The sequence below is a fragment of the Nicotiana tabacum genome, chromosome 11 (assembly GCF_000715075.1).
Source record: "Nicotiana tabacum cultivar K326 chromosome 11, ASM71507v2, whole genome shotgun sequence".
In the NCBI taxonomy this organism is placed as follows: domain Eukaryota; kingdom Viridiplantae; phylum Streptophyta; class Magnoliopsida; order Solanales; family Solanaceae; genus Nicotiana; species Nicotiana tabacum.
This window is the reverse complement of record NC_134090.1, coordinates 144,322,652-144,337,054: the sequence shown is the minus strand read 5'-3', so window position 1 is coordinate 144,337,054 and position 14,403 is coordinate 144,322,652. Positions and strand designations below refer to the sequence as shown.

The 14,403-nt window shown below is 35.6% G+C and overlaps 1 protein-coding gene across 1 annotated transcript; it reads left to right on the top strand.

Annotated features, from left to right (window-relative positions):
• Nucleotides 1-645: 645 nt before the first annotated feature.
• On the top strand, nt 646-2,545 carry LOC107797162 (cytochrome P450 71AU50-like). Its single transcript, XM_016620027.2, has 2 exons — nt 646-1,557; nt 1,771-2,545. Exons 1-2 carry the CDS (start codon nt 682-684, stop codon nt 2,380-2,382), a joined length of 1,488 nt encoding a protein of 495 aa, XP_016475513.1. The 5' UTR covers nt 646-681; the 3' UTR covers nt 2,383-2,545.
• The last annotated feature ends 11,858 nt before the right edge of the window (nt 2,546-14,403 follow it).

Below are 14,403 nucleotides of genomic sequence, written 5' to 3'. Positions count from 1 at the left end.
ATGACATGTCTATGACTTACAAATTGCACGAGGATGTGCAATGAATTATTTCTACATTGTATATGTATTAACAAGTAATTGCTTGATGCCCACTTTTAAGTGGCAACCAATAAAGAAAGCACAGAACATACTATGATTTTCTGCTATATGTATTGTCTTTCTATTTATTTATTCATCAAAATAAAGCGCCAACCATCACCTGTTGCTGGTGCAAATTAGGCAAACTGGAGAGGTGAATTTTTTTCCCAAGAACATCTGTGGCTAAACCAAGTCATTTTTCAAGAGACCTTTGTTAAACTGCCATACATATGAATACAAAATATAAACTGACTAACTAAATTTTGTATGTATTTTGAGCTAACAACAACACACATTCATAAATAGGAAAAGGATAGTTTTGTATGTATCTTAAATTAGTTTTGTATTGTATGATTTTTCTTGAGACTATTGTGTATCCGTAAATCCAAGTGTTATTGCGCACGGGTTATCCAAACTAGTACTAGTAAAAGATAGAATTTTCCTTTTCCACAATTAACTAGTAGGTGAATATTCGGTAGGAATGGCGGCCGCTCGTTTACATAATATTTTTCTTATATAAATATGTGTTCTCTGCTGCTACTTTCGTAATTATCTATCCCATAATCATACAAAACACTAGCAAATATTATAGTCCTTTTGGCCATGGCTTTTATGTTGGCAACAGTGATTTTTGCTCTTATTGTATTATTCATCTTCCATAAGTCACTAAATATCACGAACAAGAAGAAACTTCCTCCTGGCCCAAAAGGGATTCCTATATTAGGACATCTCCATCTTTTAGGTGAAAATCCAACCCAAGATTTCTACAAATTATCCAAAAAACATGGTCCTATTATGTACCTTAAATTAGGATTAGTACCAACTTATGTTATATCTTCTCCTGAATCAGCTGAAAATATCCTCAGAACATTTGATCATGTCTTTGCTAGTAGGCCTCATAATGAGACAGCTCAATACATCTCTTATGGCCAAAGGAATTTGATTTTTTCTAAGTATGGAGCTTACTGGCGTAACATGAGAAAATTATGCACAGTTCACTTGTTGAGTAACCACAAGATTAACTCGTATCGATCAACGAGAAGTGAAGAAGTTGCCCTTATGATCAAATCGATTAAACCATCAGCTGAAGATGGTGTTGTTGTTGATCTTAGTGCTAAGGTTTCATCATTGAGTGCCAACTTGAGTTGCTTAATGATTTTTGGAAAAAAGTTTATGGATGAGGATTTGGGCAAAAGGGGTTTTAAATCTTTAGTTCAAGAAGTTACACATTTAGCTGCAACACCAAATCTTGGTGATTTTTTCCCTTTTTTTGGTATTATTGACATCCAAGGCCTTACGCGTCGTATGAAGGATATTTCTAAGGTATTTGATGAATTTGTTGAGAAGATTATTGATGAACATGTCCAGACTACAGACCAGAAGAAAACTAAGGATTTTGTTGATACCATGATGTCCATTATGCAATCTGGAGAAGCAGAGTTTCAGTTTGATCGTCGCCATGTCAAAGCTATTCTGTTGGTACGTTCATTCCAAATCTGTAATTTAAATAGTACTATAGTACAATTTTTGGTCAACTTAACTAGTTTAGCGGTCAATAAATTGCCACATTAATTATATTAGAGTCAGTTATATGAATTCTTTATATGTGTAGATGATTCATCATAATTAAATTATTTTCAATGCAAACATTCAACTTACCTCAACTCTATTCCTTTTTCTCTTTGAATTCAGGACATGCTTGTAGCATCAATAGATACATCATCAACTTCAGTGGAGTGGATGCTCTCGGAACTTCTCAAGAATCCTAATGTAATGGAAAAACTCCAAAAAGAGTTAGAAGAAGTAGTTGGCCTAAACAGAATGGTGGAAGAATCAGACTTAGACAATTTGAAATACTTAAACATGGTATTCAAGGAGTCATTTAGGTTACATGCTGCAGCACCATTACTACTTCATGAAGCAATGGAAGATTGTATAGTAGATGATTTCTACATACAAAAAGGATCACAAGTTATTGTCAATTCATATTCAATTCATATGGATCCTAATGTTTGGCCTGAAGCTGACAAATTTTTGCCTGAGAGGTTTCTTGAAAGTAACGTAGACGTTCGTGGACGTGACTTTCAACTTTTACCATTTGGTTCTGGCAGAAGAAGTTGCCCTGGGATGCATTTGGCTTTAATTATTGTACGTTTGGTCGTCGCGCAATTAGTTCACTGCTTTGATTGGAAACTCCCAAATGGAATGCAGCCTAAGGATTTGGACATGACTGAGAAATTTGGTATTGTGACTGGTAGAGCCAAGCATTTGATGGCTATTCCTACTTACAGGCTACACAACTGATTTTGGGAAATAAAATTTGGTACATATATAGTTGTATGACGTTTCATCTTGTTATAAAGCACCTTTAGTGTTTTGTTTGAGTAACTTTTATGTGTGCACTTGTAATAGTACGGGAAAATCTAGAATAAATATGTTACCGTTTTCGTTACTTCTAATAAATATATTCCAGAGATAGAATCTACTAGTTCTTTTTATTTGACTTCTTCCTATTTGACCCGAAATCGATCGATCTAGCTAGGAACAGGTTGAAGAGAGCTCCTTTTGCTTCTAGTTCACATTGTTGTATGTTTGTTTAAGACTTTTGTATACCTCTTAAGAAAAATATATAGTAATAAACTTACTAATAATAGTATTTGTCTAAATTATCTTTTATCTCTCATTATAAATAAGGTGAATTTTGAGAAATTCTAACACGTCAAATATTCTAGGACAAAGTCAATTGCAAGAAGATTAATATTTGGGACCGGAGGGACTATTTTTCTATTGTAAGAGGAATGTGTGTGTGCATTAAATTTTCATTATTTTACTAATTATTTGATGGCTTCGTGTTTATCTGCTAAGACAGCATCTTGACTCCTATTAAGGTTGAAAATAATGAATCATCAGTGAGATTTTCTAAGCAATATTATAGATCTCTATCTGTTCCACTTGAATTCATTTGGCATTAAAATATTCTTGTGACGGTTGTGATTCTAAATAATTAACTAATGATGTTATCCTAGCACAAGGACTGATGTTTGAGTTTTTATATGACAAAACCTAGAAGCCCAATTCTTCACTCAACTGTCAGATCCTTCACCAGCAAACGATGTATATATAAAATTGGGATACAAGTAATACTTGAACTGATGACACGCCGCCTCTCATAGTCATTTACAGAACCTTAATTCCCTTCTCTCCCAAAAAGAATTTAACAAAAATAATACTAGACGACAGGAAAAGGGACATGTAATATTTTAACTAGGAAATATCATTAATTAATTAGTTCCTTATGAAGTTCTGAAAATATATTTCTCTCGACGGTAATAACTCAATTGGGGGGAAGGGGGGGGGGGGGGGAGAATATGATTTAACAATCAACATGCCTAAATCCTGACATACGAATCCACTACATATTCTGCTTTACTAATAGTTTGTCTCGCGAAAGCTTCTAAAATTTGTTTGGTTTGAGAAATGCTTTTCAAAAATGTACTTTTGGTAAAAATCAGTTTGTGTATGATTAATTAATTTGAAAAGTATTTTTGAGCAACAATTAGTGTTTGACCAAGCATTTAAAAAGTACTTCTAAGTGTATTTTTCTAAAAAGTGTTTTTCAAAAAAGTGTTTCTGGGGAGAAACTATTTTTTTCTGTTTCTCAGAAATTATTTGTGCTTCTATTCAAAAGTAAGTTTTTTTTTCTTCAAAAGCTTGGTCATACACTTTAACTTTGAAAAAAAAAATACTTTTAGTGAAAAAACACTTTTGATAAAAAAAAAGCTTGGCCAAAGAGGCTATAAGACCTATTTCATTCTCGAATGCGATATTTAAAAGTAAAAGGTTTTCTAAATCTAACACTTATCCAACAACAACGGGTTTGACTAAGTAAAAAGAACTATTAACAAACACCTTAATGTAAGAATAATAATAAGTCCTAGTTGGTACTTGGTAATGCCTAGTGTAGCACAATGGACAAAAAAAATAATAGTTACACCTTCATATTATACACTATAGAATGTGTTGGATAATGAACTTTTTAAAGAAACATTTACCTATATGTACATTACTAAACTTATTTATCCCTTCTAAATGTCTTATCATTTAATTACCTTAGCATACATAGTTTTTTATTTATATACAAAATAATATATATAGAATTCAATTTTACCTATTTTTTTTCCTTTATCTTCCATCTCCATTCCACTAATTTTCTTGTTCTGACCTAAGAATTGCTCAATCCTACTGAATATTTCGTGGACATTCTTATTGAGCATGAGTAAGATTTATTTCTCTAGTTCCTTGCTACTTCATAATTGCCTACTGAATTGCTCATTCATTGCTACTTCATAATTGCCGGGCCATCGCAGCCCTGAATGTTTCTCAGGGAATCCCCATTACATGTTTTAAAGGAGATACACCTGTATGGGATAAAATCGATTCACATTAAATACTCGAATAATAGAGTGACACGTGGAATTGGAAAACATACAAAAGACGAAGCGAGTGAAAATTAAGATCCAGGACAATAACTTCGGTTGGCGTCGGTAGACTTGGCCCGAAGGGAACATTGTTAACGAGGGCAAACGAATATTTGCCACCATATGCCATTCAATAAAGAATATTCCTCAGTATTAAAAACACATCCGTTATAGAGAATTTTGGCATTCATTACCTGCCGTAACATATTCATCAATGGCCCCCATTATTGTCATTTAAGAGGGGCTTGATCCTAGGACCTTGTTCCCTAGGTATAGCTTTAAATAGTGACTTCAACAACCATTCTAACGTACAAAAAACTTGACAAACTTATGCTACACATTATTCCAAGCTAAATAATACTTTATTTCCTGTTTAACGATATTCTTATTGCTATATTCGGAAGCCTTGCTCTCGGAACCAAGATGTATGCTATTTCCTCTCAATTTCAGCGCTAAGTCTTGCATTTTATTTAATTTATTTATTATTTTCGATCAAATCGATTCGCTTGTCTATAAACCACGCTACAAATTCAAATGTACTGTTTTACGGGTAATAGTTTGGTGCCTACCGTGGGGCTTAGAGAGTTGCACAATTGAGTTGATCCTTGCGTCTATTACTAATCTATTTGGTTCTTTATTTCTTAGTAAATATCGTAAAAGATGGCAGATAACGATTTCAACATCGCACAAAATTTTGAGGCACAAGAAAATTTGCATCAACACGAGGATTCGATAAACGATATTCGCAAAGAGGAGGATGTATCCACATCGGTTCATGGTGGGCGGTATCCCCGACACGTACGTGAGGTGACTCCTGATGATGCCGAAGACGAGCACGTTGCGAAAATGATGAGGATCCTGAGAGAACAACAAAAGGCTATTATGGGCCTCTCACGGCAAGACCAGGCCATGACAGAATTGAGGCAAGCATTGTCGGGTGCTTCCAACGGCACGAATGGAAGAGGTCCAGTTCCTCCCTGTGCTCCCGCAAATCAAACAGCGCAAAGGGTTGATAACAACAACCCGAGGGGTGAGGGCGGCTTCGACGGGGCCGGGGGATCGACAGCGGATCTGGTAACAATAACGGAAAGGATCCTTTCAAAATCGAGCTCATGCAGTTTATGATGGAAATAAACGCTCGAATGGACCAAATTCTGGGCGTACCACCATTGCTGAAGGGCCCGAACTCAGGGAAATACACCCAGTTGTCGTTCAAACCGAGCACAGAACCAGAGTTGATTCCGAAGCGGTTAAAAATGCCAGACGTACCAAAATATTATGGGACTTCGAATCCTCAAGAGCACATCACCACCTATACAACGGCACTGAAAGGAAACGACTTAGCTCCACACGAGATTGAGTCGGTCCTACTGAAGAAGTTAGGAGAACCCTCACGAAAGGGCCCCTGACATGGTACTCACTTTTACCCAAGCACTCAATAGATTCCCTTGAAATGCTCGCAGACTATTTCTTCAAGGCCCACACTGGCGCCCGGACGGTCCAGGCTCGAAAGGCAGACATATTTAGAATTTCCCAAGGAGAGTCCAACTTGCTACGATAGTTCGTGACCAGGTTTCAGAAAGAAATGATGTTTTTACCGGCATACTAGAAGAATGGGCAGCTGAGGCATTTACTAAATGGCTGAATCCTAGGAGCTCTAACGCCTCCCAGAAACTAAAAGAAAGCGTGCTCGAGTTTCAGGCAACTACATAGGCAGATGTCCATGACCATTCCAAATCAGAGATAAGAATAAAAGATGATCAGCTCGGGTTCCGGGCATCAACTAAGGGTTGGGATCGAGAAAAGAATAGGGATAAGTCAAAGTATGATTTTGACGTAGATCAGCGATCTTCTAAGGGTTGGTTTTTGCCCTACGAAAGGGCCAAAGGACGCGACACGGGGTTCCGGTCGGCGAGTAGGTTTGAACCCGATAAAAGAACTGACCGTGGCTGAAATAGCAGGTCATTGAAAGATAAAGAGGTATCGGGTTCCAAGGATTCCACCTATCCCAGACTGTCTGAGTATAATTTCAATGCCAATGTAGAGGAGTTAGTATCGACGATGAGGAATGTTGACGACCGATTTTGATCCTCTCTTTTTAAATTAATTAATTTATGCTTAATAAATTGCAATGAATATTTTGAAAATATTTTCAACCAATAGTACCTATTTTACAAAATTAAGTACGAGTAGTTTTGAAATTAATAAATTTTGTTATTAGTATTACGGTAAGTATAATTAAATATATTATTTTTATATTATTAAAATAATTTCTATATATGTTACATAGGTTTTATAATCAATTTAACGAATTACTCCTTAATTTCTAATTAATTAGATTACTATGTTAATAATTCGAAATCAGTGTAATAATTTAGAAAACAAAGTATTTTATAAATAATTAATTGCAATAATTAGTACTATATTTGATGATTATAATTTTTACTATATTTGTTTTAAAAGTAATTAAGTTTATTTAAATTAATTCCAAAAGGGTTAAAAGCCAAAGGGCTATGATTGCAATTCTTTAATTAAACATGGATTGATTCTTTTAAATCAATTTTGGCCCATTGCAAGAGCCCAGTCCGAAAATACCCAACACAAACAACCCCTCCAATCCTTATTGGCAATCCTTGCCATTACATTTCAACCAATCAGACATTGCCACATCACCCATCCCAGCCACTGACAAAAGAAACACATTTAATCCAGACTGTCCATTCGTTTGATCAACGGTCTATGTTTAACTCCCATTTTTCTCTTAATTTTAAGACACCCAGAAGATTTAATCCTCACCACTGGATCACAATGATCCAACGGACACTAAATTCCGCATTAAAATTATTAACTCCCTAAAATATTAGGACCATTGATCTAAAAGATAAACGATCTAGATCAAATCTTTCCACTTTAACCTAGAGACCGGCTGGTCTCACTCAAAAATCCTAAAATTATTTCACTTCGTCCCTGCCGAGTCACGCTCATATCTCCCCATTTCATCATAGAAATTCAAAATCTTGAGTTATCTGACCCAAACACAAACATGAAACTTAAGTCTTCAAATATTTTGATGTTGCGACGAAATTAGAGCACGTATTAGCTCCATATAATGATTATTCTAAACGTAGAGGTCAAATACAATGACCTCTGGACCTCCGGTCTTTGTCCAATGGGTTCTTCACTTGTAACGGCTGTGACGCATCATAGTAAGATTCTCACTCGTTTTTCCTCTGATTCACTCTTATTTCGCCTTATTTGCTATCATCATTCATCCTACGCCACTCTCCACGAATCGATTTGAATATCTGAAACCCTAGGATTTTATAACCAATATAAATTGGGTCTTTGAATGTTCTCACCTAGCAAACAACAAGAACATACCAACCACACCTAATATTTGAGAAATTAATGTAGTAAAGTGTTTAGGTATTTTCGATTGCAGTTTGAGTTTTTTACCCAATCTATACTTCTTCTCTTCTTTCTGGTTCTAAGCTCGTTACTGATAGAGAGCCCGAGTTTTTGGATTCCTAAACGGCTAGTTTGAACTCTCGTTTGGTTTGCTGCTCTAAAGGAGTTCAGTAAAGCCTCGACTTTGTTCTTGTTTTATTTTAAGTTATTGAATAACTACTACCTGCGAAGTGATGTTATTAGCAATGTGTTCATGTTTTGACAGTTTTATGTGTTTGTGTGATTGTTAAATATATTCTGCGAATCATTAACTTATTTAAGTTATTGAAGTTAGAATCATATGTTGATCTCAATAAGCATTTAATGATTCATATCTACTGTTAACTTTGAAAACAACTTAAAGGACTTCCTAAATGTTCTTAATATCTAGTTTTAGAGTTCTTTGATGTTCTATTGGTACTACTATGACTATTATGCTAATCTACTTTGAATGTTATTTGTTCACTTAATAACCTAGAGTTAAACAAAGTGTGTACTTGTTTAATGGTGAAAATCAGATTGTCATCTTAGTCTAGAAACATTAGTTTATGACTTTTAAATTAGTTTCATCTCTTTGGTATGCCCCTGCAATTTTTGTTGAACCTCAAAAGTTTATAAATCATTGATTGAACTTATGATTGGTCGAACATATTGCGTAGGCATGCCTAAGCTAAGCTAGGTCTTTGTGTATATCCTGAGATTGCTCTACACTTATTTTAAACTATAAAATATGGATAAGATGTATTTAAATTATGATGACAATTTGTGGACTTAAGGTGTTGCTGCTAAAGTTCTATTATATCTAAAATCCTAAACCATAATCACTTGACATGCTCCCCCTAATATAATGATACCTTTGCTCTTTGGAAACTCATACACGGATATTGTTAGTTTGATTCTATGATGATAATATCTTTCATTATGGAATAACATAATCTCTGCTAAGTCTCTCTTTGTGTTTATACGATCATGTGTTCAGCTATGTTATCCTACATCTTTCTTTGACTTTCATGATCACATGCATACCCACACTGTTTTTAAAGCTTATTTGAGTTCTCTCAAGTATACAAATCTTAACTCTAAAGGAACTTCTGTTACTACTGCTTGAGCATGACTGTTTGCTTTATTTTAATAGGATTAATTTGAAGTTAAAATTTTCAATAGAGGTAGATGTGTCATTTAATGATTTACAACCCTGTTAAACACTCTTGGGAGCTCTAATAAGATTTATGAACTTATGACTTTGTTGATATCTTTAGAAGTACTAATTATAGTTATTTCTAATTTGTGATCTTGTCAATCCTGGTTGTGGTGTCAATATATGTGTCAATACCAGTGGGAGTTCTGATTTTGGTTACTGTTTTTAACTTCTACCAACACTCCTTTGAATGCTCTATTCAAAATTATTAGCATGTGCCTCGTGATTAAAGTTATTGATCTGTACTTATCATTGAAACTGTTTAAACATTATTTGTATTAGCATTCTCTGAAGAGCATTAACTATAGTAATGAACTTGCAATATAGTTAACACCCTTATAATTTTTTGTTGTAGTTGTTAACCTACCCTCTCCTAATTCCCTCAGATGTTTAATTGCAATTGTTGGTCTATATTTATGTTAACATTTCTTAGAAGTTTCCATCAGTATTGTTAACATGTGAACACTTAAGGGTCAAGGCTTAATCAACCTATAATTAGTGTAATTTAGTGCTATTAAGACAAATACCCCTATACCTGTGAGTTATTACACACATAAATTATGCTCCTTCTGCCTTTATGATGTTTGGTATTAGATATTTGATTTCCTAGCAACAACATGATAAGTATGTTTGAAGCTTATATTCTTTAGAACCTGTTTAATATGTTAATCATCTCTTTAGTTTTAGAAATGGTTACGATGGTGTAAATAAACTGCCTTGTTCCCTTATGGTATTTTGTTTGGTTTTATTAAGAAAGGTATATACTGTCGTGGTATGATATTGCTATGGTAATTGGTTTACATTGAAAGTGACTCATTGACACTTAAACCTATGGAGAAAAGTGAGTCATCAATAGTTAGGTGTATTTGGGAGTAGGGTTTAGCTCTTGATTGGGTTGCTCTAACCCGGCACAAGAATTTCAGTGGGCCCTTGAGACCCTCGAGAACTTTGAAGTGTCGGGGGATTCAAAGGGGGCTTTGACCTTGAGTGGAACTATACTTATCACGACCCAAAATCCAATAAAGATCGTGATGGCGCCGGACACCACTTTCAGGCAAGCCAACACTAAGAAGTTAATTAAATCCTCATTTTAGTGTTTTTGAAATCATTTTATCCTTACATTAAATAATAAATAATAAACTTCACTTAGTAAATAATGATGTCTCTAACAAATTTAAATACTGAATAATCCCATATTCATCCTAGAATCTGGTGTCACAAGTGCATGAGAAATTTCTAGGAAATAAAATATAATACAATAACTGTCCGGAATATAAATTGGATAGAAAAGAAAGTACAATACTCTGAAGGAGATTCTGCTGGTTGCGGGTCGTCTCGAGAAATGCAGCTCACCTAAGTCTCTGTATCAACCATGCCGCTGCGGCCAACGAGGTCACTAGACATACATGTACTTGTGCAATAAAAATCTACAGCAAGTGTAGTATGAGTACGAAAACAACACGTATCCAGTAAGTATCCAGTCTAATCTCTAAGAAGTAGTGGCGAAAGGTCGACTTCGATACTTACTAGTGGTCCACACATATCCAGTAAGTATCCAGTCTAATCTCTAAGAAGTAGTGACGAGAGGTCGACCGCGACACTTACTAGTAATCCAATAAAGTAATACCCATAATGTGGAATATCATAGATTTTGTAAAGCATCTGTAAACTCATTTAATCATGAAGTAGGTAAACAATTCTTTCAATAGTAATAGATTTCCAAAAGATTCATTGTTCATCATTCATTAATTTATCTCAGGCCAGGGAGGCAATATCAATTTTTAGAAATCTCAAGACAAGTAATGCAAGCATGCGCAAATTATGTCGAGGTCGTACGACCCAATCCAACATAATAATAAAATGTGCGCTACCAGAGGATCGAATGACGCGAACAACAGATGCATCTATTACCCAACTCACGAATCATACATGCGATGCAGTAAAATATAAATAAAAGAATTACCCCACTCGTGAATCATGCATGCGATGCAGGTACACATAGATACACACGTTCAAATAGTCAATCAAGACTTTATCAGGGAAACAATTACCCAAGGAAATGACAATTTCTCTTTTAACAGTCAAGAAAGTGATATTTACCCCTTTAAAAATTTATTTACCAAGTTCGATATGATTTAAGCTTGTTAAATTGTCTATAAAGTTATAAGTATAGCAAGTAAGTATGCTTTCTGGGTCCTAGACTACCCAGACTTAAGCATAATAGTAGCTATGCACGGACTCTAGTCACCTCGTGCGTATGTAGCCCCCACAAATAGTGGCACATATTCAGTTATTTTACCTATGGGGATAATTCCCTCTTACAAGGTTGGAAAGGAGCCTTACCTAGCTCCGAAATTCCATAACCGGCTTCGAAGCCCTTCCGACGACTCAAATCGATGCCCAACGCTCCAAAACTAGCAAAATAATAGGCAAACCAATGAAAATATACCCTAATACTCATAAAAATTCAATTTATATAAATTCCCAACTCCGCTCGAAAAGTTGACAAAATCTCCCTCGGGTCCACGCACCCGGATTCCAAAAATTTTTGAAGATAAACTTTACCCATAACCTCACGAACTCAAATATATAATGTACTCTAAATTTCATGCCTAAATTCATGGTAAAAATCCAAAATATCATTTTCTAGGTCTTCTGCCCAAAACCCACAATTTCTATTAATTTTCATGTTTAAATCCTTATACAAACCATGTATTTAACTTACAACTAGTAGAAATCACTTACCTCATGATATATGATGAAACCCCCTATTCAAAAGCTCCAAAAATCGCCCAAGCCGAGTGAAAAATGGGTGAAATGAACTCAAACCCCGCTTTTAAAACATTCTGCCCAGCCCAGGTCCGCCCTTCTTCGCGAATGCGGCACTGCCCTCGCGTTCACGAAGGCCAAAAATTACAGCTTCCAAAAATCCTCTTTCGCAAACACGAGACCCAGCTCGCGAACGCGTAGCTTCACCAGGCGATCCCTTCGCGAACACGTGCTCCCTACGAGAATGCGAAGGCTAAAAATCCATAAGCCCCGCTTCCCTCTTTCCTTCTACGCGTTCGCGATTGGCCATTCGCATTCGCGTAGATAACTCAACCAACCCCTTCGCGTTCGCGACCACCACTTTGTTTCGCGAAGGCCAAATCCAACAGCCTCCAACTTTTCTCTTCGCGAATGCGGGACTCTTAATGCGAAGAAGGAAACCAGATACCAAATATCAGCAGTTCCAACACAGCCCAGAATGATCCGAAACCATCCCAAAACACACCTGAGACCCCCGGGACCCCGTCCAATCACACAAACCAGTCCCATAACAAAACATGGACATGCTCGAGGACTCAAATCACATCAAACAATATCAAAATCATGAATCACACCTCAATTCAAACTTAATGGACTTTAAAACTTCAAACTTCTATATTCGATGTTGAAACCTATCAAATCACGTCCGATTGACCTCAAATTTTGCACACAAGTCATATTCGATATGACGGACCTACTCGTACTTCTGGAATCAGATTCCGACCTCGCTATCAAAATGTCCAGTTCCGGTCAATCTATTAAAAAACCTTCAAATTTCTAACTTTAGCCAAATGACTCCAAAATGACTTACGGACCTCCGAATCCACTTCCGGATGTGCTCCAAATACTATAATCACCATACAGAGCTATTCCCAGACTCAGTATCCCAAACATACATCGATAACATTGAAATACACTTTAAGCCAAATTTATGAAATTCTTCCAAAATACTAACTTCCTCAATAGGTGCCGAAACGCTCCCGGGTCATCCAAAACCCGATTCGGGCATACACCCAAGTCCCAAATCACCATACGAACCTGTTGGAACTTTTAATTCCCAATTCTGAGGTTGTTTACTCAAAAATCAAACTAGTCAATTCTTTCAACTTAAGGCTTCCGAATTGAAAATTTTCTTTCCAAATCAACTCCAAACTTCTCGAAATTTAATTCCGACCATGCGTGAAAGTCATAATACCCGAAGTGAAGCTGCTCATGATCTCAAACCACCGAAGAACGCGCTAAAGCTTAAAACGACCGGTCAGGTCGTTACACTACCCTTAGCCTCTAATCCATTGATATTCATTCCTTTTGGGTTTAGTATTTAATGACAATGAAAGATTTTCAATGTAAATTATTTTACCATGTGTAAACTCCACATTAGTATAACCTTTCATAATATCTAAGTATTGTTAGTTGCTATTTGTTCAAGCCATCTACTCACATATTTCATGTAAAATTGTATGAATAGGATATTATTTCTAATGACTTTCTCTCTTTCTTTTGAGCATGTACAACCATTAAGCCTGCTGAGTTCTCAAAGAACTCAAGCTTACACTCCACGTCATGCATTTGAATTCTAGAGCCCGTTTACTGTCAATTCCTACTGATTATTGGGCCTACGTCTTTCAGGCCCAAACCAAAGTCACTTTCGCCCTTTACTTACATGCTTTATTAATATTTCGTTATCTATATTCTTTACATGTATATAAAATTGCTCTCATCATATTTGATTTAATATTTTTTTACCTTCTGAATTACATAAATAACTTAGGGAAGCCTTAAAGAACATATGATTAAAAGAAATACTAGATAGTAACTATTTTTTCAATTCATTAATCATGTACTATTCACATTACTAATCTGCTATGTTTTGCTAAACTTTTCATGAAGATTTTGAAGCTAAAAAATACTTAGCAAAGACGGCAGTCCCTCTTTCAAAATCAGAAACGAATCGCAAGGATAGCCTTCTAAATAGCAATCGACTCATTCAAACTTAAGGGCTGTCATCCAGCAAAGGCCTTCAAATATTCCCTCAAGTCTAAGATTGAAGTAATTTTAAAAGCCAAGGTATATCTTAGACTCATTTTCTTATAACATCTTAGAATTATATGAAAATCTATTCTTCAACAACAAAGTGTCTCTTAAATGCTTCATTCAAACTATTCAATTTTAGAACTTTCAATTACACCTACAGAAGTTTCAAGACTCATACATCATTTAAATCTCAAATCCTCTTTAACATCACACTCTCACTTAGATAAACAGTAAGCCATGCCTCTAATACTAACTAAGCCGAATACAAACAACTAACCTCTTAAACCTAGTCTAGGTCTTATGGAGCTACCTCAGGTATATTTTAAGGGGTGCCTAACACCTTCTCCTTAGAAAAGTAAG

Coding starts and splice junctions, on each gene's coding strand:
- LOC107797162 (XM_016620027.2), top strand. CDS start 682: ATGGCTTTTATGTTGGCAACAGTGATTTTTGCTCTTATTGTATTATTC. Junction 1,558..1,770: donor ATGTCAAAGCTATTCTGTTG/GTACGTTCATTC, acceptor CTTTGAATTCAG/GACATGCTTGTAGCATCAAT.